The sequence below is a fragment of the Lichenostomus cassidix genome, chromosome 8, assembly GCF_008360975.1.
Source record: "Lichenostomus cassidix isolate B80296 chromosome 8, HeHo_3.0, whole genome shotgun sequence".
In the NCBI taxonomy this organism is placed as follows: Eukaryota; Metazoa; Chordata; class Aves; order Passeriformes; family Meliphagidae; genus Lichenostomus; species Lichenostomus cassidix.
In genome coordinates, this window is record NC_139489.1 from 22,029,646 (window position 1) to 22,057,396 (window position 27,751).

General features: G+C 35.9%; 1 protein-coding gene and 1 long non-coding RNA gene across 7 annotated transcripts in view; one reads left to right on the forward strand and one right to left on the reverse strand.

Moving 5' to 3' along the window:
* KCNT2 (potassium sodium-activated channel subfamily T member 2) overlaps nt 1-27,751 on the forward strand; it is a 116,131-nt gene that overhangs the window by 57,075 nt on the left and 31,305 nt on the right. For all 6 annotated transcript variants that reach the window (XR_014853821.1, XM_085068330.1, XM_085068332.1 and 3 more), the window contains exons 10-17: nt 7,489-7,669; nt 9,765-9,929; nt 11,236-11,372; nt 13,395-13,458; nt 18,179-18,287; nt 23,595-23,703; nt 25,934-25,990; nt 27,029-27,178. Coding sequence is in view for 5 of the 6 variants with exons in the window: in XM_085068330.1 (XP_084924456.1) it covers nt 7,489-7,669; nt 9,765-9,929; nt 11,236-11,372; nt 13,395-13,458; nt 18,179-18,287; nt 23,595-23,703; nt 25,934-25,990; nt 27,029-27,178 (972 nt within the window). In the remaining variant the exon portion in view is untranslated. The remainder of the gene's footprint in view (nt 1-7,488; nt 7,670-9,764; nt 9,930-11,235; nt 11,373-13,394; nt 13,459-18,178; nt 18,288-23,594; nt 23,704-25,933; nt 25,991-27,028; nt 27,179-27,751) is intronic.
* Nucleotides 240-27,719, reverse strand: LOC146434052 (uncharacterized). The gene is made up of 3 exons (XR_014853822.1): nt 27,675-27,719; nt 13,357-13,456; nt 240-1,110 (listed from the first exon to the last, which is right to left on the reverse strand). It is a non-coding gene; the product is annotated as an uncharacterized LOC146434052 (long non-coding RNA).

Below are 27,751 nucleotides of genomic sequence, written 5' to 3' on the forward strand. Positions count from 1 at the left end.
ATATTCAGATAATGAATCTTTCAATTGTTAGTTCAATGTGATTGAAGGAGTGTGGGTGGTTTTCATAACAACTGTTACACCCTAAGAGTGTTTCAAAACTATTGCAAGAAACATTAAACATGATGTTCTAAAGCATAACATATTGGGTATATTAAATTAGAGGTTTGCATTTAAATTTTCCAGCATAACACATATAATTTTTGAATATTATAAATAGAATACTTAATTATCCTTCCCGAGGAAGGATAGGTATAAGTATCACCAAATTCTGTAGCACTCTGCAGGTGAAGAGTATCTGGTGGTTAAGTGCTAACTGCAGCATTCTGTTTCCTGAACATTTACTGACTCCTTGTGTGAACAATCCAGAACCTCAGGTTCTAGCAGGCTCTTGGCTGACACACTGAAGTTGGGCTGACAGTTTACTTTGTTTACCATCAAAGGTTACTTTGTTTGCCATCAAAGCTCTGGGGCAGGCTGAAAGCACACAACAAATACAGGAGGTCCTTTGGCCTTAGAGGCTGAAGAGTAGACAGACCTGTGCATGGAAACACACTGAGCTGAAGGCTGCCCACAGTGGGACTCTGCTTGTGCAGTCTCAATGGCCAGAGTTCTTTAATTGCAGCTCCACTTCTTGTTCCACAAAACGCAGCAGCAGGAGTATAAAGGTTCTCACTCAGATTCAACAAATATTTATATGCACTGGGCCATTTCATAATACCCTATTCTGCTTAACAAGTTGTTCTGTGGTTTCTGGAAGTCACATGAGTAGGGAAGAGCTTTTTTTACAAGTTGAGCTTTTGCAACCATTAGTTGCATATAATGCTCTGATCTTAGGGGAAGGAAAATGCTTATAAAAGACACCATGGGTAAGTCATAGTCATATCAACAAACACCATCACTTGGGATAAAGATAAAATTAGAATACACACAAAAATGACCTTTCCATCCAAAGAGAAAGTCCAAATTAATTTCTGACATGGTGGCATTTTTGTGTAGTGAAAGTAAGTTTGTCACCCTTACCTCAATTTGTGTTCAAAGTCCCACAGAACTGACAAGTTTGATTCAAAGCCTGTTGAATTAATCCGAGTCTTTCCCTTCCCTACTGTGATTCTGAAAAAAAAAGAGAAAGTTGTATGGAAGTAAGTGCTGGTCTCTGAAAAGAACCATTCTGGAAAAATAGAAAGATTCATGTTGGACTGTCTGATGAAGCAGCATTACAGTTGCAAAAATGTCTGAGACTTGTTACAGTACTTTTGCCCTTGATTATTAGGAAGCCACAATGTCCAGCAGTCTCTGTTTTGCCCAGTCAGTGAATACCTTGCAGCTGATCTACTGCATTCATTAGATCACTTGTTGCCAGCTAAGAACAGCAAGTATATTTCTCTGCTGATTTACTTTCAAGGCAGCATAACAACCTTCATCTTCTTTCCAGTCAGCAATTCTCCCTCATTTCTTTCACTGTCTAGTATGCAATTAATAGCTTCTGTGTCCTGGAATTCAGTTATTCCTACAGTTTGTAGCCTTTTATATGGAATGAAAGGTGAAAATAGCATCTTCTCATTGTAAAGCTTAAATTTGATATATTTTACATGATATATTTTACCTTATTCTGCCATTTTACTTTATGAAAATTGTAAATCTACTTAAACTAGTGGGGTTTTTTTCTATTTTAATATTGTTTATGGAAAATAGCTTTTAGAAAATAAATTAGAAAATCCCTCTGGTTTTAGGAAAAGACCTGAGAAAAGGCACAAGGCTTGGAAAAAATGGAGGCATTTGGTTTTTAGCAAGTTAAAACCTCATCTTCAGGGTTTTTGGGATTAAGATTTTATTATTGGTTAGAGTATTTTGTGATTGTTGCTTCACTCTTACGTGCTGCAGTTTCTGCTCATCCCTCATTCTTTTTGTTTGCCCCTTCATTGTTTACTGAAGAGTCAGGGTTTCTGTCAGAAAGTATCAGGTTTTTGGGTCACAGGTAGGGTGATAAGCAACACCTTCACATTCTGCATGTACTGCCATTCAGAAGTCAGCAGATAATATTTCCATATGCATCTGATACAAGGAAGGAAAAAAAAATGTTACAGCTATATCAGTATTCAGACGAGAATTTTTGAAGTGTAAATTGCATGTTTAATGATTGTATGAATACTAATTCTCCACACTGAGAATTGCTTTTCCAATAACGTCTGATTTTAAAATATGGCACAAAACTGCATCTGTCTCTACATGATGCTCTGCAGAAGACTGAACACCCCACAGAGACAATTTCTAGTATGAAAAACCATCTTCCTCTCTACAAAGCAGGGCATTCTCCAGGTACAGCATTAGTCCCAACACCACTTTCATTTCAAAGGCTTGAAACTGGCACCAGCTTAATTAACATTAACATCTTTGGCAAGTAGTGAGTGCCTTTAGCCAATTTTAAGCAAAACCTGTGTACTTTTATCAGACTTTTATGAGATGGTATATCCTCCAGAATGAGACTAAAGAAGGAACTGTTTTATAGCTACATTTTATTTTGGTGTAGAGATTGAGGAAGTTTCCTTCAGCATATAGATGCAGTCACTATAGTGGTAAAGTATGTCTTAAATTCTTGTCTGTATTTCCTATCAATGTGGTCCTTTACCTCAGTATTATGCTGTATTTGAATCTTACCCTCAGGTATTTGCTACAGTTGGTGGTCTGTCAACAATTTCATTGACTGATAGTCCATTCCAATTTTTCTCATAAGCAAAAAAAAAGGTCTTTGATAGTAACCTCAGAAAATGTTAAAATAATATGAACAGCAATTGGCAGAATAGGACAATCAAAAAATGAGAATTTAATTTCTAATTTGTTCTAGCATCACCATTCTGTGCAGGATATGAAGAAATTATAAAGAGTTTTGAGTGTGAGAAACTATTGGGGGCATTGATTATGCAGAATTGCTACACTTGGGAGTTAATTCAGGTGTAACTTCAGTAGTTCATAAGCATTGAGCCTTTGCCCCGGAATCACACTGACTCCGATAAAATCAATCCGTATTGATTTCAACACATTCATTAGTTAGTCCCTGCAGCCAGCTGCTTTAACCATGGCAAAGTCATTACACAAGGTGGAGCTCAAAGTTGCAAGTCCAAAGAAAACAGTGCTGGTTGTTGCTGCTTAATCCTCAGCACACACAAGCAGCTCTGACTTTTAGCTCAGCCTCTAGTGCATTATTTTAGACCTCAAGATGTTGTATCTGTAAACAGTCATTTTCTCTAGAAGTGAAAATGTAGAAATCAGATTAATTCGTCAACTCTGACAAATGAAAACATAAACTGACATCAAATAGACTCTAAAAAATCAGTTATAAATAAGGATAGTTAATGGATTTGCAAAATACTATCCAAAGGGATCTTGTTACATCCATTTCTGTGGCATATTTCTGGAGCATGACAAAAATCTGACAGTCTCAGGGGTTATTTTGCTCTACAGTATTTTTTTCTGTACTGCATGTAGAGACAGCTTATTTACAAACAGGAGTTAGTTTTGGCACATAAGATACTCAAGCAAACAAAGATTCCTGGAACTAGAGAGAAAGCTTCCAGTAAAACACAGACTGAACTCTCAAAAGTTCAAATAGTACCCAAACTAAACATTACCAATCCTCAGAGATTACATGTTACTGTCTTTACTTTTTGTTTTTCAAGTGCAGTGGTTCAGTGCAGTGTTCATAATTATACTTCTGTTCTCTGGAAGTTTGTAATACATTTTCTGATGCTACTTTTGCTGCAGCAGCCCCTTTGTTTGGCTTTCTGTGGGGCTTTTTAGAAATACTTAATCTCTGCATTGAAGCAATTTTGTTTTAAGTGCTTCCCTTAGATCTACTATGAAAAGAGAGTCTTCCTGAATTCACAGGAATCCTCAAATTGGCATAGAAGGTGCTGAATTTGCCTTCTGTTTAACTAGAGACTTTCTGTGTACTGATTATTATGGTGGTTTTATTCTCCACAAAAACAAGTAGGTGTGAGCATTGCCTTTACTGCACATTCCTTTCCTCCTTGAACTCATTTTGTTTGTCCAAGGATGACTAAATAAATTTCTTACCTTCAGGAGATGAAAGAGGAAGAGGAAGCAAACAAGAACAAGGAGATAAAAATACCACCCAAAATATCAAAACAGGCAGAATATGAAGCCCAAATTACTGCACATTTCATAACATCAGGAAACATAAGAAAGCAGACAAGAACATATGTATTTTTACATGCAAACTTTATGCTAAAAGTAATGATTAACAATTTATGACAGAAAAAGCTGATATAAGGAATGTGGATGCATTAAAAGCTGTCAATGAGTTGTGGGGAATGGAATAACTAATCCATGTGGATTTGGCTTTGTAGACAGCCACTGATGTTCCACTGCACTCTCTCTGCAGTGTAGTCTGCTATTTCCCAGACAGATTGGAACATGCTTTAAGTGCTGAGTAATATTTCTCTAAAGGCATTGTTGGTGAGCAGAAACTATAATATTCTTAGGGGAGTAGTCACAGAGGTAGTATTTTATTTGTTAATTAGACTCCCACAGAGTTGTCTCTTTGAAAGTCAGGTTTTTCTGCAGTTTGGTGATCTCTGGCTCCAGTAAAGATAAACAGCAGAGCACCAAAACACCCAGACTTGGTAACCTGATTTTGGATTTATCATTCCCTTGTATTCAGGGTTAGGACTTCAAGTACAGTTTGGTAGAATTGCAAATGAGGTGCAAATAATTTTGAGGAAAGAAATTAATTTGATCAACAAGCTGTTGGAAGAACTAAACAGGGAGAAGTAGCTCCCTTGTCTTACTGACTTTAATATTGTTAACTAAACGTGGGACGCCCTGGCTCATGCCCCCTAAGCACAGTGAGAAATATCTTGAATCCACAATATTTTGGATCAGACACATTATTTTGATGGCTTCAAGGAATAGGAATACATAGGACTATGAGGGAGTAGAAATGATAAAATGAAAATCTTGATGTCACTAAATTCAATGGTAATTCCACTGTTAAAAATTTTCTACTTATAAAAGTAGAAAATTTTCTACTTATAAAAGGCTGACATGGTTCATGGTGTATTACCTTATTTCAGTTAAGATAAAGTAAGATTGGGTGGGCTGGCTATGTAAAGCATAATAATAATAACAAGAAGATATAATAATTATTCATCAAGACCTGAGTTTTCCTATCAGCATGTTGTTAAAAAAAGTTAAGGTTTTACAAAAAGAGCAAAGAATGAAGGAACAATTCTAATACCTTGAAATTAAAAAAAATAGGGCAGCATGAGGGTACCAAATTTTTACATTTTAATCCATCCTGTCAGGTAGGAAGAGTAAAACTGACCCTTTTGTATTTACAAACACCAAGCAATTTCACAGGCATGAGCACCAGAAAAAATACATTTCTACCAATGACAGGCTCATGCATTATACTCCAATACAACCTCATCTGCAGATATTTAATCTGCTGAGTGGTGTAATGGTCTAGTTATAGAGGAACCATATCCCTGGCTCTGTGTATTTGTTGCTTTTCTGGCCCTCATGACTTTAATTCCTGAAGTCATGGTTATGTGTTTCTGGGATATGCCCACAAACAGCAACTAGAGAGAAGAAAATGCACACAGGTGATCAGGAATAATAAAAATAAAGAATTAAAAATCCATCACTGTTCTGCTTTTAAAACTACATGTAACTTATGTGAAGAGTGATATTAAATTAGCTTCTTTTCCCATGTTTCAATTACTTTACAATATACTTCATCATTTCATATTAAAACTAGAAAAGGCTTTAGATGAGAAACTTCCTTGTCTGAGACCAAAAGAAAGCTTCATTAGCATAATTCTTTACAGTCCTTCTGTTAGTATTTTCAGGAACAAAAATATAATTATCCTTTTAGTAAAAAAAAAAAAAAAACAAAAACCAAACAAAAAACCACCTAAAAAAACCTCAACAGAAAAACTGTGAACATAGTGAAATGATGGAAGATCTAGATTACAACTCCAGTGAAAAATGTGGGACGAACTGGATAGGAATATAAATATCAGTTCTGACTGAAGCCTGAAACTTAGGCAAACAACAAGGAAAAAACCCCACCCTTTTTAGAACATTTTGAGATGTGTGAAAACTACAAACGCTAGAACTGTGAAAAGGAAACTGGGAATTTGATCCATATGTTCTGGAAATGCCACTGCCCACAGCTAAATTATATTTGGAGAACAGAACAGAGAACAGAAGAACAACTGCTAACACTGTTATAAACACAGGGTCTCCCTGGTGATGCAAAGATCTACCATGGCAGATATTAATGAGGGACTCTTACCATCTGGACACCATATATGAAGAAATAATATTTAGTACATTCTATAATCATTACTAAGGAATATGTGATTTATCACTTATTTATCTAATTCTCTGAGGAGACATCATCCTGCTAACTCCAAGGGGAAAAACAGCTATTCAGGGTGGTTCACACATTGGGGTTTTTTAATTTAGGTGAACATAATTTAAAACCTGAACTATCTAAGTAATTCCACGGCATCAGAGAAGCTCATATTTTAAGCTTGGGAAGCTCTTTGCCATGGTATATATTTACAAAGCAAAATATTTTTAAAATCTGTAACATATGAAATAGTAGGATGACCTGTGGGCAGATTCTGCTACTGCTTCTGAAACCCAGAAGTGCATCATCCAGGAGAAATAATTAGCACCTAACTTGGGCTGCCATTTCCTTGTCCTCAAGCATGTGTGACTGGAAGTGAACTCCACTTGCTCTGCTATTACAGACCCAGCCAAGCTCCATATTTCTAGTCTGTAATTTTAGTGAGCAGAATCTCCTTACCAATTGTAACCTTCCACTTCCTACCTGATGGCTGACCCTGGATGCTTTTTCCTCTGATAATTCAGTAGCCTGCAATACTCACATTCAGTTTATTCCAGACAGGTAGTACCCATTTGTACCAACAGAAACCTTCTAATATGCAACATGTGCTCTCATAAGTGGTTCACATCAGTAACTTTAGCCACAGGAAGGGATAGAGACCAACATAAAGAGAGATAGATTGAAAGAAAGCAGTATCTACATTTTTCTTGGCCGTGCCAGCAAACCCTCCCTGAAAAAGTTGAAACACATCTATAAAAATGTTGAATGGTGGCAGCTCTATACCATCTGTTTTGTTCTGGTTTAGAAAGGAATTGCATCAATCCATGATGTTCTATATACCACCTCTCCTTCACAACAGCCACTAAGCAAAGCCTAGCAACAGTTGTGCCTATCATATTAGAATAATCAAAAATGTGTTTGTTTTATTACAAATGACATTTGAAAATTTTAACAATATAGCACTTCTGGTTTGATACTAATTTTTACTTTTCTTTGAAAAAAATGTCTTTGCTAAGCAATTTATGAATTCTGAAAATAGTTCTCTGCACATATAATCATCAAGCTTGAACAGTTTTTATTTGTCATGTCTTTATTCATTCTTTTCTATGTAGTATTTGTGGAATTCAGCATCTGGAACGAGCAGGAAACAGGTTGACTCTCTTTGACTCCCTTTATTTCTGCATAGTGACATTTTCCACTGTGGGCTTTGGGGATGTTACACCCAAGATATGGCCTTCAAAGCTGCTTGTTGTCATTATGATCTGTGTTGCTCTTGTGGTGTTGCCCATACAGGTAAATGTGGATTTTTTTTTTTTTTCTCTTTAGAATTGTTTTTGAAACAAAGGAATAATAACTGAAATAATTTATTGTTACTATTATTGTTGTGTAGAAAATGTCAGAAAAAAGAACCATAGTCTGTATCTCCTACTGTGGTTTTTTTTCCTGTATGTTCTCCTATACTCTAGATTTATACTAAAAACAGAGCATTAATAACAGTTTCCAAGTGCTGATGAAAGTTTCCTGCTCCAGTCATGTACCACAGAGCCCTTCCTTTATCCTGAGATACGTGTTTGTTATTAATGGAGCAATTACAAAAAGACCCCACAACAGTAGCCAGCACTTTCTTTATGAGTACAGCTTTTCCTCTGCAGGCTCTCCCTGTTTCTAATCTTGGTTCTCTCCACTTCCTCCCTTACTCTTACAGCTCAGTGCTAACTCGAAAAAAATCTCATTAAATCTGCAACTCAAGCAAATTGGGTTCACAGCTGTGCATGGAACACACGCACACAGAGCCAGCAGCACAGTTAGGAATTTTTCATGCCTGCCTAAGTTTAGGACTTCTAACGGTTTCAACTGGAAAAGAGCAATTTATGAAAATCCAAGTATTTCAAGGATTCAGTCAGCTTTATCAAATTTGTACTAAGCATTTTCCAGCTCATTAGGTGAGGCTGGATGACAGAAACCCTGAGGTTACATGGGAAACCCTGCCAAGATGTTCACCATTGTACACTTGGTGATCACCCAGCCCTTGTGCCAGAAAAACGGAATGTGGGGCGACACTGCATTTTTATCAAAGCTTACAGTAGACCTGCTAGACCGTGAAGCTCCAAAGTTTCTCACACAGCCATGGTTTCCAGGCTCTGCTTCTTTGGCAGTGAACTAAAGCTCACTGTGGGCAGAAAACACACAAACCCTGGGATGGTGGAACCTCAGGCGTCAGCATTAATTTTCTTGAAGTTATTTGAACACTCTAATTAAATATTTAATGTATGTATTCACAGACATATGCACTAACACACGTATATTCTCACTCAGTGAAAATTTGGTAAAATATATAATCTATTGAAAATGAAAATGGGCTGGTTTTGAAATCTGGAATTCCCCAGGACATAGAATTTTCATCCTTCGTGTAGATCTGATACATATTTCAGGCACGAGAGCTCCACATTAGCAGTAAATAACCTAGAATCTACTGGCATTTCACATAAATTTACCTATTATTAGCTGCTTTATTTCATACCTTTATAGTGATAATGGGGCTTCTTATAGTTTTCCATACACAGCATGGAGTGGGAGGCATTCTCTCCTGAGATTTTGCCCTGCTATGATATGAAATCAGTTATTATTTGTGATCCAGCCTCTCCATCAGGGGAATGGGGATGGGAAAAATCAGCTATCACACAGGCATACAGTTAAATTGAGCTTAGTATTAAACATGTATTACTTACATGAAGCTTTGAACCAGCATTTGTATGTTTTCTTACAGATTATTACAGTATTCTCTTAGGTCTGGAGGATCCAGACTAGTAATGTTTACTGTTAACCTGCATAATATTGTTCAGATGACAAAGGCAAATTTGCTGTGTTAACAGCTCCTGTGTATTTAAGTTGTATCTAAATTTATAAGACAGATTAGAGTATACAGAACATCACCTTCAGAATATTATAAAATCTCTTGGAAGAGTGACTGCCCCAACTAAGGAACATGGTGCCTCTCTCCAAGTATACTCACAGTATGTGTGTGAAAATTTAACCTTTCATACGAGGAAAGCAATTACGCCACACGACACTAGAAAAAGAGAGCTCAGAGGTATAAACTACTTAAAGGAATAAGGTGCCAGCCTTCATTATTTTCTAAAATCCCATGATTTAATGTGTTCTCATGATATTTTAATGAATTTTCACTGCTGTTTGTGTTAGGTTCTGCCACTACTTCCATGTTTTTTGATCAGCTTATTAGAGAATATTTTACAAATACAAAGATTGTGGGCTAAGGGCAGCTTTTCCTAGAGGCATGAGATGAACAATGCAACACTGCCAAGTCATTGTAGAGTTGTAGTGTTCACCTCCTCGTCTATATTTCACTGACAATTAGCATCTCTTGCAGTTTGAACAGTTGGCATATTTATGGATGGAGAGGCAAAAGTCCGGAGGAAACTACAGTCGCTACAGAGCTCAGACAGAAAAACACGTTGTGCTGTGTGTGAGCTCCCTGAAGATTGATTTACTCATGGATTTCTTAAATGAATTCTATGCCCACCCCAGACTGCAGGTACTGAGAGTGAAAAAAAAAAAAAATCTATGCAAATTCCTTAGATTCTACCCTAAACCAGAAAATAAATGAAAGCTACCCAATTTAATTTTTCCCATTGTTTTGGGACTGGGTGTGAAGATCAAGTCAAAGCATCCTTTGGTTTTCACATTTTGCTTTGTTTTTTGCCAGTGTTAGGAATCACAGAACGGGTCAGGTTGGAAGGGACCACAGGGGTCATCTGGTCCAACCTTCCTGCTCAAGCAGGGTCACCCCAGACCACATGGCACAGGACTGAAAAGATTAGATCCTCTTGGAATTGTGTAAATTAAGAAATAAATATATGTACTTTACAGGACAAAGACCTTGAAAGATTGTACAGATTTTCTTAGTGTACCCATATTCCCTAGCTAATGCAAACTTGTCATATGACTTGTTTGGAACATCTAGAAGCTTATTTCCATGAGATATAAATTTGGATTTATCATCATTGCCTTTGCTACAGACTCTCTCTTTTACTAAATCTTCTCCATGTCTTTTACTAAGTTACCTGTGGTGCCATGCTTCATTAACTACTGCAGAAATCACACAAATACAATCCTCAAATGGCTAAAGAGCAATTTGCCAAATCCCAAATACTCCCCAAAACAATTAGCTAGTAAGAGGCATAAGCAATTGCACAAAGAAATCCAGTGCTTTATAGACACAATCACAAATTGAAACACAACATTTAGTTAACTAAGCTGAAGAATGAGTCAGGCTTTGTGATACACTGGAGACAAAGAAGAAAAGTCCTAATGTTGCACAGGTAGAAGTGCTTATATACATTCCCTTCACAGCTGAAATTGAGTTGGACTCAATGATCTTACAGAGCTTTCCCAACCTTAATGATTCTGTGCCCTGGGAAGCTGAAGGATACAGATGGTGCACTGCATCCGGTGCAGTTTTGCTTTCTGCAAAACCCTCTGTGTCCTAAGGAAGATTTCTGTGACCAGCCCATCCTAAGCTCTCAGTCTCTCCTCTCATGTTCCATTTCTCTCTCCTTTTCATTTGTGCACTTATGTATCCTTCATAAATAAGGATATATTATATTTTTTTATTAAGTAAGGATACTTTTCCTAACAAGGACTGTCTGTAGCACAGGAAGCAGTTTGGATTGGCCCATTAAATAAAGGAAAAAATTTTGAGGAAATAAACTTACTCTGTCAGCGTCTTATCAGAGACATTTTTGACCTCTCAAGTCACTGTTGACTCATTCTCTAGCAACAATAAATGGTAACCTAAGAGAACCCATGACTATTTCCCCTTTTTTTTTCTGTTTTGACAGGACTATTATGTGGTTATTTTGTGTCCTACTGAGATGGATGCTCAGGTCCGAAGGGTGTTACAAATCCCAATGTGGTCCCAAAGAGTTATCTACCTGCAAGGCTCAGCCCTGAAAGATCAAGACCTGTTGAGAGCTAAGTAGGCAAACACTGACCTTTGTTTTTTACTTTTGTTTCACTTACGGTGTTTGTTAAATAAGGTTAAGCAACAAAAGCTGTGCTAGAAGGAAAGCTGTGTGTACTAAGAAAGGAAAGCTTTTCCCTATATTTTTTTTTCTTAATATCTGAAACTTTTCAAGGAACAAATGCTTGTAAGCTCTTTAATCTGACCAATTTTTTTTCACTGTCTTCTCTGTCTCAGTTTTTAAAGTTCTTTAAACAGTTTTAAAAGTTATTAATGCTCCTTGAGCAAATATGGTGAATGTGATGATAGTTCTCCTGACCAAGTGAAGGGGGAAAAAAGGAAACTTAAATAATTATCACCCTTTGAACCCACTGTACAGTTTTGTTTTCTTGTTAAGTTCAGCCTGGCAACATTAAGCAACTATTCTGCTATACGTACACGAACTCTTCAGGGCCCTCCTCTTGCCACATACTTCCACCACTTCTACAAGATGCTCTGTACCAGTTAATAGTGAATGACATTTATCAAAACACATCAGTCAAGCACAGTTCCTCACACACACCTCCCCCCCAGAGCTCAATTTGAGCTGGGAAGGAATTCACAGTGGAATTCATATAGAAGGATCATTTCTTTAAACTCTCCAAAGACAGGGAGAGGTGATTCTTAGTGAATAACTGATTTAACTCATCTGCACTCCTCTATGTTGTAGATAACTACAATTAAGCCAATACCTGTCTGACTCTTTGTGTCATTCAGCCTTCTTTACCTGAGGGGAGTTATTTCCAAGAATCTCATCTGTGAGAAGCTTTATGAGCACTGTTAGCTTCTCAGACTTCTGCCACTGAAAAAACAACTACTTCTACAGCTGTTAAAATTTGACAAGACAAGAAAGCTGTTTTCAGAATTAAAAATTTTCTTTTAGAGAGATCCTCTTTGCCTTTTTTTTCCTTTCTTGCTGATTTCAAGAAGGAATGCATGTGTAGATTTAGCTGACATTTGTTCTACACATTACAAGAATTAAAATTAGGCTGTTCCCTAAATATAATCTTGAATTTCACTTCTAATAACCTGGAGGTAGTCAGCTGTGGAACTGTGCTTTTTCCTGCAGAACATGTAATTGAATGTACCTGTCACAGAAAAATTTTCAGCCTCTCCTGAGGGAAGAAGCATAGTGGGAATTTAATAGAACATTTAATATGAAATATAACCCAGTACCCAAGATGTTTGGTATATTTCTTTTTAATGAGAACATAATGTACTGAGGAGATAGCAAGATACATAGCAAGCTTCTTCTAATAAATAAAGTAATGGTTACCAAGAACAACAAAATAATCGAGAAGGGTCTCATTATCAGAATTTATATATATATTGTATCTGAAACCCAATGTCAAAATAGCATGATATAGGTCACACTAAAAAGTAAAGGAATACCAAAAGTTGGCTGACTCCATCAGTTGTGAATAGCCAATTAATAAAAGACTGCATTTTTGCAAAAAACCTAATCTAATTTAACTGGAATTTTCTTTCCTATAACTTTGGAAAAGACCTTGTCTCCCCAATACTGCTCCCATGCTTAGCTGAAATTACTCATGGAGCTCCCATGATTTCTTCCTAAACAAAGACTCCGTGAACTGGAAATAGTTCATTTAATGTATATATACACACAGAAATGTCTGTTATTTATCCCAAACACATTATTCTTGTAGATCTACCCAAGTTTCTGCTATCACTATGCAAGACAACTCTATTATCTGCCCCCTTTTGTCCATCCTTATCAGTAATAACTTGTGCATATTGCACTCTTACACCCCAGGCAGACTGGTACTGTTTATTCACCTTTTATACTCATGGCAAATTAAGTTTGAGGCCACTCTGCTCTTACTACTTTGGCACAGCTTTTAGTGGCAGCAGGGGAAGAAATGAGACCAGAGAGACAAAACTTGGTATTCTGTTTCTCTGTGCAAGACTCTGAGCTGTAAGAAACAAGTCCAGGACGTACCTGGTTGGTGTGTGACAGGTTTGTCTCCTCTTTTGTAGGATGGACGATGCTGAAGCCTGTTTCATCCTGAGCAGTCGCTGTGAGGTGGACAGGACAGCAGCTGTAAGTTGGGGACAGAGGAATGAGAGGATGTGCAGGTTTTACTGCCACTGCCTTTACTCCCTCTCAGTTCTTTTTTATGGAACAAGGGCAGAATAGCACAAAAGCACTATCCTAGTACCTTACCGATACATTGATAATTAGCCATTAATCGCTTCCAAGAATGGAACTCTGTCAATATTCAGACTACCTGGACTAATGTCAGTGTTTGCTCTAGATTTCCAATTCAGTTGTATTTACTAAATGAGAAAAGAGATGGATATCATACTTGACTGGTATATTCAAAACAAATGCAGTTAAAGCCTGAGTTCAACTTCATAAATAAATTCGTGACTAATACCAAGTAACCAATACTTATAAGAGTATTTAACCATATTGGCTGATTTTAAAAATGAAAAATGGCAAGATTCTTTAAGCAAGTTTCTTTAAGCAAGTTTCTATGGTTTTGCCCACACTGCTGCCCATTTGCTCTCAAGTAAGTTACTGTCCACAAAGGAACCCTGCTAATACAAACCTCTGTGCAGTGCATCTGTGATAAAAGAATAAAACCACATGAACTAGAACTCTTCCCACTAATGAAATTATCTACTGAACACAACTATCCAGAAAAAAAGCCCACTGAGAAAGGATTTATGAACACACGTTAAAATTTTTCACCATAAGCACTACACTAAATTATTGCAGTCTTGCCTCTATTCAGTTCAATCTTGAACTCCAGAGGGGATCAGTGTAAGTCTGAAGATCCCTGAAGATGCTTAAAAATTGCCAAATGAGATTGAACCAATATTTATAATTCAGTAATTATGTTTTAAGCAATCTCAACTAAAAACACTGTTTTGGTGCCACATTATAAGAAATAGCAATTATTTTTCTAAATGTTAAAAACAGGTATAGTAAAAAATGGGAAATGAGAGCCTTGCGTTATATATGTAGCCTTACTTAATATACTTCTCTATCACTTATTATTTCATCTGTCATCAAAACTTAATTAAAAGATCTTAGCTAAAGATCTTGTTCTGGACCCATCACTTGCAGAAAGTCACTGAGTAAACTGAGAAATAAATCTGCGCTCCTACTATAACCCTGAAACTTACTGAGCTAAGAACTTTGAATTTGATTCATCAGCAATAGACTCCTGAAAATACAGCAGTAAAAGCCACTGAACTGGCAGCAAGTAATCCCAGAGTATTCAAGCAAGGCAAACCTGCTTGGAAGTGACAGAGGAGCTAGGGCATTCAAGGGTAAGAAACAGCAAGAGTTCTTGCAAATACCTGGGAAAATACCTGTAACTTCTAGGAGACTGAAAAATACCAAAATAGCCTAAGTGTCTTATCTAAATTAGCCATAAATTTGGAATAAATCAGCTGCAACATCTCATTTCACATAATGTACTTGACAGTTGCACAGGGGTTACAAATGAGAAATCCCAATGCAATTATTTGCACTGCAAGTAGAAAAATTTTAAATTTTTAAAAATTATTTAGTCTTACTGCCCCCTAGAGCTGTGAAATGAAATGGATTTAATTTCTCACCCAGCTCCAGCCTCATGTTAGTACATAAGGTTAGTTTGTCACTGGGCTGAAGGAAGTTCAGCTGTCATCCCAGTATCAATCTTTACAAGTACAACTGATTTTCTACCCTGCTGTTGTTGAGAAGCTGACAAACTGCTAAAAGAGCCTTGGATCCTCTCCTACATGTGACAGCTGTCAAAATAAAAGGAGGAGATTCCTGACCAGAGCAGCTGTTGTTACTCAACTGATTTTTTGAAGCCCGTGAGGGTTTTTATCTCCCCAGCCACAATCCTCAAGCATCTACTCATTGGCTATGGATGCCACTGGCTGCTCACTGCTTGCTATTTTGTTAGTTAATAGCTTATAGTGACAACACTTCTGTTGCTGACAGCTTTCTTCTGAGGCTTTCTGAAAATTCAGAGATGGTCCAATTCAAACTTGCACCTTGTTTTTCCCCCCTTCCATTAATCAAATTGTGTCACTCTGCTGTACTGGTAATCTAAATTACACTGCCTTAATGGCTTCACAATATGGATGCAAACATAGCAGGGTATAACTAATTTATCAAGTCGTGTGTGGCAAGAAAAAGATTAAATTAACAGAGCTATTTTAAAATACATATTAAATGCATTTTCTTGAGTTCTGATGATTTAAATTCTTGTTACACCCACTTTAAAACTTCCAGCTTTTCATACATGAACTTAAATATCACCTCTATATTAATCACCATTTGTACTCATGGTAATTTTTTGATCACTCACTGCAGTTCATTGCATGGAGATCACACAGAAGAGAATGTATTTTTTCACTCATCTTCCAAAGAAACACATATTTAATAAGGGGAAAAGAAGTCTAATTTTGTTTCAGGTATCTCTGTTTATTGTGTGTACATATGTAGCATATATTGGGAGAAATGTGAACATTTTTTAAAGTCACTTCAATATTGCATAGAAATTGCTACATTTTTAAATCAGAGAGCCACATGAAGAGACTGAATCTAAGAAATCACTTAAGGTGCCTACCTGTGTTTTCCTTTCACTCCCCTGGAGTGCTTCCTCAGAGTAGAATTTGGGAGAATAACTGAGGAAAACACTTGGGAACCCAAATAACCAGCTTTTGTGCCCAACCACATGTATATTCCAAGTGAAAAGAGACAAAAGTTAAAAACAGTGCACAGTTATTAGATTACCAGTACATACCCACTGAGTTGATCTTATGAAGTTATTTAGGGCATTTAAGTATCAATTTTTTTAATATATATATATATATATATAGCATATTGTGGTCTGCTGGTTCAAAGAATAGCTAGAAAATGGAAAGCAATGCATATTTTGCAGTGTTAAAACTGCAAATGTGCCAAATAACCATCAAGAGATTTTTATTTCAAAGAGTCTTTCCCTTTCCTATGCAATAATATTAAAAAATATTTTATGTTGAGATTCATACTTTTAGTTTTACTACACTCAATTCTGTGCATCTAGGTTTGTTCGAGTTTTTAATAGAATAATGCAGTATGAATGATTTTATAAAGAAATCTTCATTCTTACGGTTAGCTATATTGCACATTTTGATAAAACCAGTTTTTTTGACAAAATAATAATAAAAAAATTCCAAGAAAACAGCTAACATAAATAACTATTTTGAGGCATGTGACATACAGAAACCAGGCTTTTCTCACCACTTTTGCAAGTCACTGTGGTCTGAATGCTGATGATGGAAAGGAAGGGAGGAAACTGGTATCGAACACTGTGCATTTCAGCCACACCATCACTGCAAGTGACTCTTTCCCTGACACCTCTTCCATAAAAGGACTGGGTCACATCTTCACCAATAGAATTTTTTTTCAAATTTACCCCAAATCCCCTCCCAAAGCTCTTCCACTCCTGTAACAGGAGTGACTGCCACCTATCCCATTACCCAGTCATTTGCTGCTCCTAAGGTGTGTTGGGGTGTCATTACCTTAAAACAAAACAGCAAAAAACCCAACAGCGCACACACAAAAAAATCCCGAGGAGGATAAGTTGCCATATGTTACAGAAAAGTAAAGAAAAGGTGACTGCATACAAGGAAAACCTGCAGCAGGTTACAGCCAAGTTGTTAAATCTCCTGACTGGGCTCAGCAATCCTTCATCTATAAAACTGCTAATAAAAAAGTGAAATCGCATATTTTGCCATACTCTTACGACTCCATCCTAGGTTTTCTAGTAGAAAAAGTACTTGCTAACATCTCAATTGATAATAAAATATTATGGTTTTAAAATGTCAGTTACGCTCTGTTCCAGTCAGAGATTTTCCCTTGTGTTCATGAGTCTGAAAGCTTTTCTTACTGCTGATGCTGCAAACATGATGAATCATTCTTTATATTTTATCTTTTAATACCACCAATTTCATGACTAGGCAAGGCATTTCAATCCAGGTATGGCTTCCTAGATACAACTCTGAAATATTTCTTTTTGGTTTTGAAATAAATAAAAACTGATATATGATAGACTGGAATTAGTCTTCCTTCACAAAATCCAAAATATGAATGTATTATCACATTATATACTGTATTAACTGTATTACACATGTATGATACAACGTATTACACATTTATTAATACATTATATACTTTTATCGATAGCAGTATTGATCCTGAACTTGGCACAGGTTACAAGGACAAAAATTAACAGCCTGAAAAATTTCCTGGACTCTTTGGTCACTAGTTGGATAAATCCTGACATCAGTTGTGCAAATGTCTTAAATCCACAAAAATGTAGACCTGCTTTTAATTAAACTGACATTTTTAGAATTACCCACAATTTTAAACTCTCAGTTCCTGAGGTCCTCATTTAATGTTGTTTTAATTTTGAGTCTCTTTGGAAGGACATCTATGCTACATCATCCTTGACTAATTAGACACGACTAATCACTGCCATCTTAAGTTTTCACACAATTATTTCACATCCAAATGCTACCCCTTTCCAAAGGACATAATCATTAGCACTTGCAGAAAGATAGGAGAGGGTCAAAATACCTTATTAGTGAAAGATTTCTGGAAATTATTATGTAATATTAATTATATAATATGTAGATAAACATCCACACCAGCTGGTGCTATATGCTCTTAAAATAAGTTTTCTTCAATGGAGCCAGTCTGATAATAGATTCCTTTCCTAATGTGACATGGTTATTTGTATATCATTGGCATCACCTCATACTCTTTGTTCTAGGATCACCAAACCATTTTAAGAGCATGGGCAGTTAAAGACTTTGCTCCAAATTGTCCTTTGTATGTTCAGATACTGAAGCCTGAGAACAAATTCCACATCAAGTTTGCAGGTAAGTGGAAGATTAGTCACTTGAAGTACTTGTTTTAGTCTTTGAAAGTTTGGTTCATGACCCCACAAGCAAAGTGAGAATCCCTGGCGGCATTTACGAGTTAGAAACTGATTAAGAGTGCAGTTTTGTAAAATAATATACATCCTAGCAATGGCAAAGATTTAATTACAAGCACTTTTAAGAATTATTAGTCCTATGCTACATAATATAGAGTAGGATTGTTTGATGTATAACACATTGCTGCTCCATAATTACAGATCCAGGTAGGTCTCCAGCTGACTCTATCCACGTCTGTAAGTCATTTCTGTCTACTCAAACATAAATACTAAGGGGTATCTGAGAAGATCTATTCAAATTTAAACCAACAAACAATTGAGGGAAAAATCTTCTCGTGGGACTCTTTTTTTTTCGAAGTGGTATGGAAAACATTTTAATTACTTGCAAATATTTTGGAAAGAGACATATAATTTAAGTCTATATCCAGCAAAATCCATGCCTTAGAAACCATGGCATAAATGCAAAATGATGTTCAGAAATCTGAACAAATCCACTCTTCTAAGAAGAGATTACCATCTTTTATTAGACAAACTATTTCTCACCATTATATATTTCTTCTTTCTGTCTATATACAAATAGTCACATACATAAGTATATAGACATACATATGCTTATGTGCAAAAACACACAAATACTTTTGGAAAAATATCTCTGAAGTAGAAGAAAAGCTTTCCTTTTCAGGTGGAATTTTGAAAAGTCAATTTTCTTGAATGATATTCTAAGGAAGAAAAGATTGCTGATTCATGCAAAAATAAAAACAACTCTCTGGAAAAATATTAGTCCCCTCCATCATCCCAGAATGTGATGAAAAAGTAAATTCCAGTGCAGAACGGCTCCAGAGCAACAGTTATAGCTGTAATTTTAAAAGCTACTGAATTTACCGCTGGGTTAGAAAGAAGAAAAAATCCCATCAGTAGCAGTTCTGAAGTTATAAAAGTATGATCTCAAACTATGAGATGGCACAGCAGGGAATAAGGCTCATGCTGTGAGGAGAATGATAGTGCTTTTTCATCTTCCCCTTAAAACCAGCCAGCACAAACATAATCCCTGCTCCCCAGCCATGGCCACTTTTCTTTATCAGTAACTGTGTTAATTTGTTCTTCTGAATAGTGTTTTAAGAGTTTCATTATTCCTAATGGCTTGTCTCTGTAGGAGCTTATATATAACTAGACTTGTAAAACAGGCAATTTTTCATGTCAATTCAAAGCATTAGAGAATTTGTACCTTTTTTTTTTTTTTTTTTTTTAAAAACCAACAACCATAACCCACAAAACCTCTTTTGGTAATATTTCCTTCAACTGAACTTCATCATCACGTCTGGATGCTTACCTACTGCAAATGTTCAGGCACTGATAGAGGCATGAGAACAGTATTTGTTGGCATATATTTTCCTGAGAGGATTCCCCTTTGGTATTAATGCCATCCAACACTTCATCATTCTCAAACATGGATCTATTGGGGGCTGCAGACTACAGATCTGTCCAGAGTGTTTACGACTAAAATTCGTCATAACCATCTGGAACATTTTTCTGTGTGCTTTTCCTATTATGATTCAGGGCTGCTTTATCACTGCCTTAATGCAAAAGTTTCTTTTAAATCTGATATTCTTTGAGAAAATGACTCCTTTCTTCTGGAGGTTTCCCAAAACAATATTGGGCATTTTTATGAACCTATAATATTCAGTAATAGAATTTTTTTCTTTACACACAGGTTTAGAGACAACAGCTGTCAAAAATGAAGTTTTTGAATTTAGAAAAAATACAACCAAATAGTCCTCCTAACTAAAGTTTAACTTTTAACTACATTGAAAATGTATTAAGCACTAGAAGCCCCATCTCTCAGCAGCTTATATTAGGTTGACCAGTCCTCCTAGATTGCATGAGACAGTCCTGAAATTCAGACACTGACTGCATTTTCCTATATGAGGGAAAAACTTGGTTTTCTGCCCGGAGGTTTTCTGCTTGGAGGTTTTCTACCTTAGGCTTCAGAAATAGCATGTAAGAAAAATAATTGTTATAATTTGTTCTGATCCAGTAGACAAAGAGTTATACATCCTCCCTCTCTTCAATGAGAGAATGAGAACTTATTTTTGCCATCCAAGCAGGAGAATGGAGACACCTTGGCCAGGCTCATATGGCCTGTCAGAAAATCAGGTTTCCTGACTTTCCACCTGATGTCACTCACACATCCTTGCATTCTGTGCTTTCTGTTATTTTTTACAGTTGATTCCAACTACTTTGTTTCAAATATTAACCTGCTTACATTGCTACATTGCCACAAGTGTGTTTGCACCAGCAAATCCCTTTGCAAGTTTAAGGTGTGAACACTTTAAATACACAGCCACTCAGTTATCAGATGGACAGCTCTCTTATCTTTTAAGATTAAATGCTTTGATTTTTCGTTATTAACTTCCAAGATAAAAATGCCTTGACATGCTCAGATTTTCTTTCAATAACACTGGCAGTTACAAATGATTTTCTTAATATTCCCACTTTTCCTTCAAACACACAGGGCTACAAAAGGCCATGTACCCTTGGTGCAAGCTCCTGGCCTTGCATTTCAGCACAAATGGGAAATAAAGTGCAGAGCAATATATTTATGCAATTGAGAGACTACTAAATTGCATATTTTCTGAGCTGAGCTTAAAACTATTATCTGTATATTTATGTATTAATCAGCTTTATGTTGAATATTTGGAAATTGTGTGTAATTACAATTCCAGGAAATGGAGATACATTTTGACATTGTCTATTTCTTCAAAATACACCCATGAATTAGTGCAGATTGTTGAAGTCTGACATCAAACCTTCAGTAGTTTATTTGAAAGGAACGTAGTCCAGATTCACCAAATGGATATTGAATGCAGCTGATGATTAATCTGTCCAATTACAGATAAAAGTAGTCTAGAGGTAATTTATGGGCATTTTTCTCTATCTGACCTGGTAGTGGTCATGTTAACTTATCAAATTGACAAAAGTAAGGTTTCTCAGAATAATTGTGCCAGGTCTAGGTCATTCTTACCACATGGCTGCTGCTGCAGGCATAAATCAGTGTTGAGTCTGTTTTATCGTCAGTAACATCACAGAAACCATAACTCACCCCACTGCATTACAACATCCATTTGAGACAGACTTAGCAACAAAACTTCTGTCAAAAGATATTTTCAACAGAAACTGCAACTTACAGAAATTCTAAATGTAATATTTCTTTAGTACAAAGTCAATCAAAATACTTCTTTCTGGTAAGCTGATTTGACATATTTAATATTCACTTCAAGATAAACTGCAGTTTCCTTGGCTGCTTCGCTGTCACACTGAATGAGTAATTTGCTGGTTGTGGTACCTGCTGTCAGGGGACATGACTGATGTCCCAGACCTGAGGAGTGAGAGAGCTGTCATCCAGCTTTCTCCCTACTTCCTGCTTCAGAAAGAAAGCAGCAGATAAACTTCTGTGTAATACTCCATAATATAAACCCTGAGCTTACCTATAAAACATGGAAACATTATAGGAAAGCTATAATCTGCCAAATAATTGCAGAAATGAGCAAGGGTTTTTTGACCTGATCTGTGTCTAACAAAAGAACTTAAGTGCAAAAGATCAAAGTCTACAACAGGTGTAGATATAGTTCTACAAGTCGCAGCTCCAAGGCTCCTGATGTAAAAACACTTGACAATACAATGTGAATCCCTTAACAGACGTGATTAAGAGTCTGATGTTAAAATGCAATCTCTGTTTGCTCTGTGCTCTATTCTTTGGTAACATAATATTTTGCATGAACATCTGCCAAAAAAGTTCACCATATATGTTAGAGAGTAAAGTGCATGTGGGGGATTGAAGTCCAAGTTACAGTTTTCATCTGCAGTGTGCTATGTGTCATTGATTAACTTTCATTTATGTACATTTAGGTCAGCATGCACAATTGGGTTCAAGTACAAGATCTCAAATAACAGATGAAATCATTACCCTGTGTCTTTTTTTCTTTCACGTATTTTCAAAATGTTTAGCTCTAATATGACAAGATTCTAAACAAAAAAAAAAAAGAAAAAAAAAGGAGGGGGAGGTTATTTGGCAAAATCCTATACAAATTAAAAAATAGGGAGAATTCTTTTTCTTTCAGTGTCAGGAAGTTGGTTCACTTTCATAAATCTTTACGATCTGAGTAATGGTAATGGATATTCCTGCAGATCCTCCATTTAAGCAGTAGACTATGCCTTACCCTCCTGAAAATCTCTGGCTTGAAATTCAAGTAGGTTTATTAATGACATATGGTCAACTAAAAGAACATATTTCTATCTGAAATATTTTCTGCAGGAAATAGTTAATTGCTATAGCTGAAATATATTTACAGGAAGAAAAATCTCATTTTGTTCTATATTTGACAGTGTCTCTATATAACTAAATTCACCCCTTCCCTATGACATTTAAATAAGCCCTGATCTTCAGAAAATGAAAGAATTAATTTCTCAATTCAGTAGTAAATGATTCTGTTACTGAAAAGCCTCTAGATATTTCAAAATAAAAGGAACAGAGAAGGCATACAAAATATGCCCTCACTTTTATTTTGAGTAAGTGTCATGCTTAGAGCTACACTATAAATTCTGTCTAGAAAGCAGCTTAGAGAGGCAAGGTGGTTCTAAGGATTTCAATGACACGTTGGAGAAGCTAGGAGATGTACATTGTGCACATCTAGGTGGGGAGATCATTTGCCTACCCTTACTCAGCAGTTTTCTTGTGGCCTATGTTTTATCATCAGCTGTGCCACTTGTAAAGCTCTTTCTGATCAGAAGAAAATTCTGCTCCTATTGAAAGAACCAAACACTAAATTTGGCGGGAAAAAACTGATTTAGCATGAAATGCCTTCATGGTTTTACAAAACCTCTTTGACTTTGTGCTTCTACACTGACAAGAAACACACGTTGTGCTTGTTCCTTCTCACAGCCATTTCCATACTGTCACAGGCATATGTGAATTACATTAAAGAATCATTTCTCTGTCCTTTTCATGGCATGAGCAAGCACTGGAGAGCTTTTATCTGTGATCTGAATTTAAAACAGCAGGCATCTATATTAGATAGCACAGATAGGGAAAATCACACACAGTTGATTCCCAAGGTTCAAGCAGAAGAGGAAGATCTTGGGCCAACTTTTGATTGATCCACCTTCACTGTTTTCTTAGACAAGGAAGTGATATTCTGTTCAACTGAAAGCATTTTTGTAAAACAACTTAAGTCACCTATTTTTCTTCCTACAGATCATGTTGTGTGTGAAGAGGAATTCAAATACGCTATGCTAGCTCTGAATTGTATATGCCCAGCGACTTCTACATTAATCACTCTGCTGGTTCATACATCCAGGGGACAGTAAGTATATACTACCATAAAAACCACCAAAACAACTGGGAAAAGTCATAGCTGATATTCTTAGGAAAACAGTGTACCCTGAATTCCCACTCAACTACTGTTTTAAAATGAAAATGGAACTTACTGCAGAATAAAAACATCAAAATGCCTTACTCAAGGCATTATAATTTTGAAGAGAACACCCTCCTCCCCCCAGTATTTAACAGTTTGTTGCATGCTGTTGTGCCACTCCCACAATATGAAAAAATTCTATTTCCAATTTAGTAGTTTGAATTGTGGATCTATCACAAAGTTCTACTTAAGAGCACTAACATGTCCTAATACCTATTTTAATATGTTAATTTGGAGGTCTGCTTCACTGAACCCCAAAAATATTGTTTTGATAGCATATAGTATTTGCTTTCAGTGCCTGTACATTAAGAGGCAAACAAACATACATGATTTTTAACCTAACCACACTGCTGCAAGGGGTGCAGAATTATGGTGTCTCTGCAGACTACATAGTCACAGTAGAACTTCTTTGAATTCACTAAAATTATTTTACCACATCTGGTATATCGCTGTTATGCTATATTCTTGGAATAATGAGGTATTCTTGATTAAAATGGTGTGGGCACACAGATGAATTAGAGTAAATCTCAAAATACACTTTTAAAAATGAATAGCTGCATATACACTACACAAGTCTTGTAAAAACACTTCTTTTTCCATTTCTGAAACTATGAACCCAGTATAAATATATCTTTATAAGCAGAGTTATTTAACCTTTTATATGGCATTTCTAGTATTCCCCTTTGCCCAGAATGGGGAAAACAGAAATTATTCTTAGAACTTTTACTACTGAGAACAACAAATGCCAATATTTTAATGGCACTATCTGCACTAGAATCTCCTAATAAGAACACAACAAAACACTGTTTTGATACCTCCTGAGAACCATGGTGAAATGCATTCTTCATACATTCTTTTTTTGCCTACCTTTCATTCTCTGACATGCACAGAATACAGAGCCTTTTCCAGTTATATCATATTACATGCACATAAAAGAAGCACAGTGTTCCTAACACCTGTCAGAGAATTTTCCATCAACACAAAACCAGACACACAAAAGGGAATGTTTTCTGCTGTACTTAGGAACTTTTTCACTTTTTACACAGCCATATTGATCATGTACAGATTCCTAAATATGATGCAAAGTAACTGTCATAGAATTCAAAAGGGCTTAAGATTTCTTTTGCAATCAGAATTAGTAGATGTTACTAGCATCATAAAAGTAACTGTTTTCTAGTCTGGTCATTGTATACTGGGAGCAAAAAAAAAAAAGTTTTTGCACAAATTGTTGTAGCATTACTGTAAATCCAGAAGGATTACAATAATATGTGTTTCTGTAAGAATGTACAATGTATGTTCCTGTAATAATACTATTCTGCATTTGTACAGAAAAAGTGAGAATGTCTTATTATTTATCTACTGTAGTCAGCACTCCTCAGAGCATTTATTCTCAGAGAGATTTCAAAATAAAGGCATTTGTCATTGCAGTGCAGAGATAAAACTGCTTTGGATTTGACTAATTTATAGCTCAGAGGAAGTTTTTTTTTTTGCTTTTTTAAATGTTTTCTGTTGTTGAACAAGAGGTAAATTACCTGCTCATTGTTAAAACAGGTTAAATTACCTTTATGAAAGATGAAGTCAAATGAGCATTTGAGTTTGGCTAAGTAAAATGTTTAAGTGAAAACTGATAATTTAAACTACAAATAAAAATTTTAACCATACACTTATTTATAAGCCAACCCAAATACTAAATTGCATCTAAATAATATAGAAAATGATGAAAATTATGAAAATAATTTGTTCAGTAGACTTCAAATGTTATTAATGAACTGCTTTCCTTTACATTGGTTTCTGTTTAATTATCCTCTTATCATCCTGGTTGCTATTAACACCTGCATTAAATCTTATGTAGGACTCAAATATTAAATACCTGTTAAGTAGGTGTAAATAATCCTGCTGTCTTCTCAGCTGTTTATGGAATTCTTATGGAAAACTTTAGTCTGTAAGACACCAAAATTCTACCTTGACTCTTATTTATAATCTCATTATCAATCTTAATACTTAGCTTTAAATGTTATCTGATTATCTAAACAATACAACTCTATTACGGTTTGTTTGATGATACAAAATCTTGGAAGAAAATAACCTTTCTGACTTGAAGTTAATGTGATCTTTACAGTACAGCCCCATGGGAAGCTTTCAGACAACTCACTGGAACCAAGCAGACATTAAACAGGTGACCCTTTTATCTTAGGGGGAAAATGAAATAAGGGAAAATGTTCTGAAATTGCATTGCTAGTTCTGCTGTTCTATACCTAGTGCACTGCTTGTTCATATCGTTGCAATAAAAATAGTTTACTTCTATCTTGAAACAAAATGTTTTCATGATGAGAGTGGACAAAGATGGTAAATTGAAGAAAAATACAAATTGTGTTAAGGTATTGAAAATGTCTAAGGGAGCAAAAGGAGCATGTCCCAATATCTTGAGATCTTCAACTGGCAAAACACAGAACACACTTGTCAGTTTTGTATATATATACATGCATCAATTATCTCCAATAAAACTCATGCAGGCAGAACTTCGTTTCCACATGAAACTTAATAAAGAAGATCCCAAAAGCTCTGGAGCTACAAGTTTTGGGGTTGCTGAGGTTTGGAAAATTTCCACTAAACTGTTTGCATGAAGGGCAGCAGCTGCATAAGGGATGATCTGCTTTGTCATTAATTTTCTTGCACTAGAGAAAAGAAGGTTCGTACTTGTGATAGCCTACAAGACACGGGAACCAAAAATATCCATAAGATCACTGATAAGCAAATGCAGAAAAATCTCTCTTAGAGATAAAACGATCAAAGACAAATAACTCTTTTCTACGTAAGATGTTATTAATGATATTCAGAAAGGAACCAGAGAGTCTGCCACCAAGCAGCTGAACAAACTGTATGGATAGAATGAACATGCTGGTGGTTTTACCTGTCATCTTCAAATTACCATCAATCTACTTATTATGGTGGGAAGTTAAAGTAATTGAGCCATCTCTCTCCTAATATTAAAATACAGCCTGTTACATGTCTATTACTTAGCAGAAAACACTCTTTAATACATTAAAATAATCTCTGTACTTACAGTATCACTAAGATTTGATCTCAAATATTTCTTTCATATTAGCCTATGGGACCTTTTCGATACACATTTGTAGTATCTATTGACTTGAAATACCCTTCTGATTAATAATAATTTGACATTAAATTTTAAATTATTCTCTGTATGTTTCAGGGAGAGTCAGCAATCACCAGAACAGTGGCAGAAAATGTATGGCAGATGCTCTGGTAACGAAGTGTATCACATTAACCTGGAAGAAAGTACTTTTTTTGCTGAGTATGAGGGGAAGAGCTTCACATATGCTTCTTTCCATGCACATAAAAAGTATGTTTATTTTTCCTATCAACCATTAAAAGTTCAAAGAAGTAACTGCTTGTTTTGCCTGCAATGTAGCTCTGCACTAACGGCACAGTAGTACACATTATTACTCTATTTCTGGGTTTAAATATCTGCCACTAATATGTATAGATTTCTGTGAGTTAGAGCTGGTCAGATAAAAGCTTATGTCCATTCTGTACAGCCCATCTCAGTCTAAGAGATTAGAATATAAAGGATATATAGGATAAGCTGGACAAACAGAAAAAAAAAGGCACCCTTGGGAGGTTTTCCTAGAACAGCAGTCCTTTTCCATGTCCAAAACAATCTAGAAAAGAATAGGTGGGAGGATGTGGGTTTTTATTTATTTAGGACTCAGCTGGAAATCTGGCTTCCTTTGTGGCATATTCATTTTATGGAAAATGTTCAGTTTAAAGGAGGCACATAGTACATTCTGGTGATTGTTCAAGCATAAAACTATTTTTTCTGTTGGATGATAACATACCTTCTTTAGGGTCCAGATGATGCATCACTCACTCAATGCTGCTCTGTGAGATGAACATACAAAATAAGCACAAATTG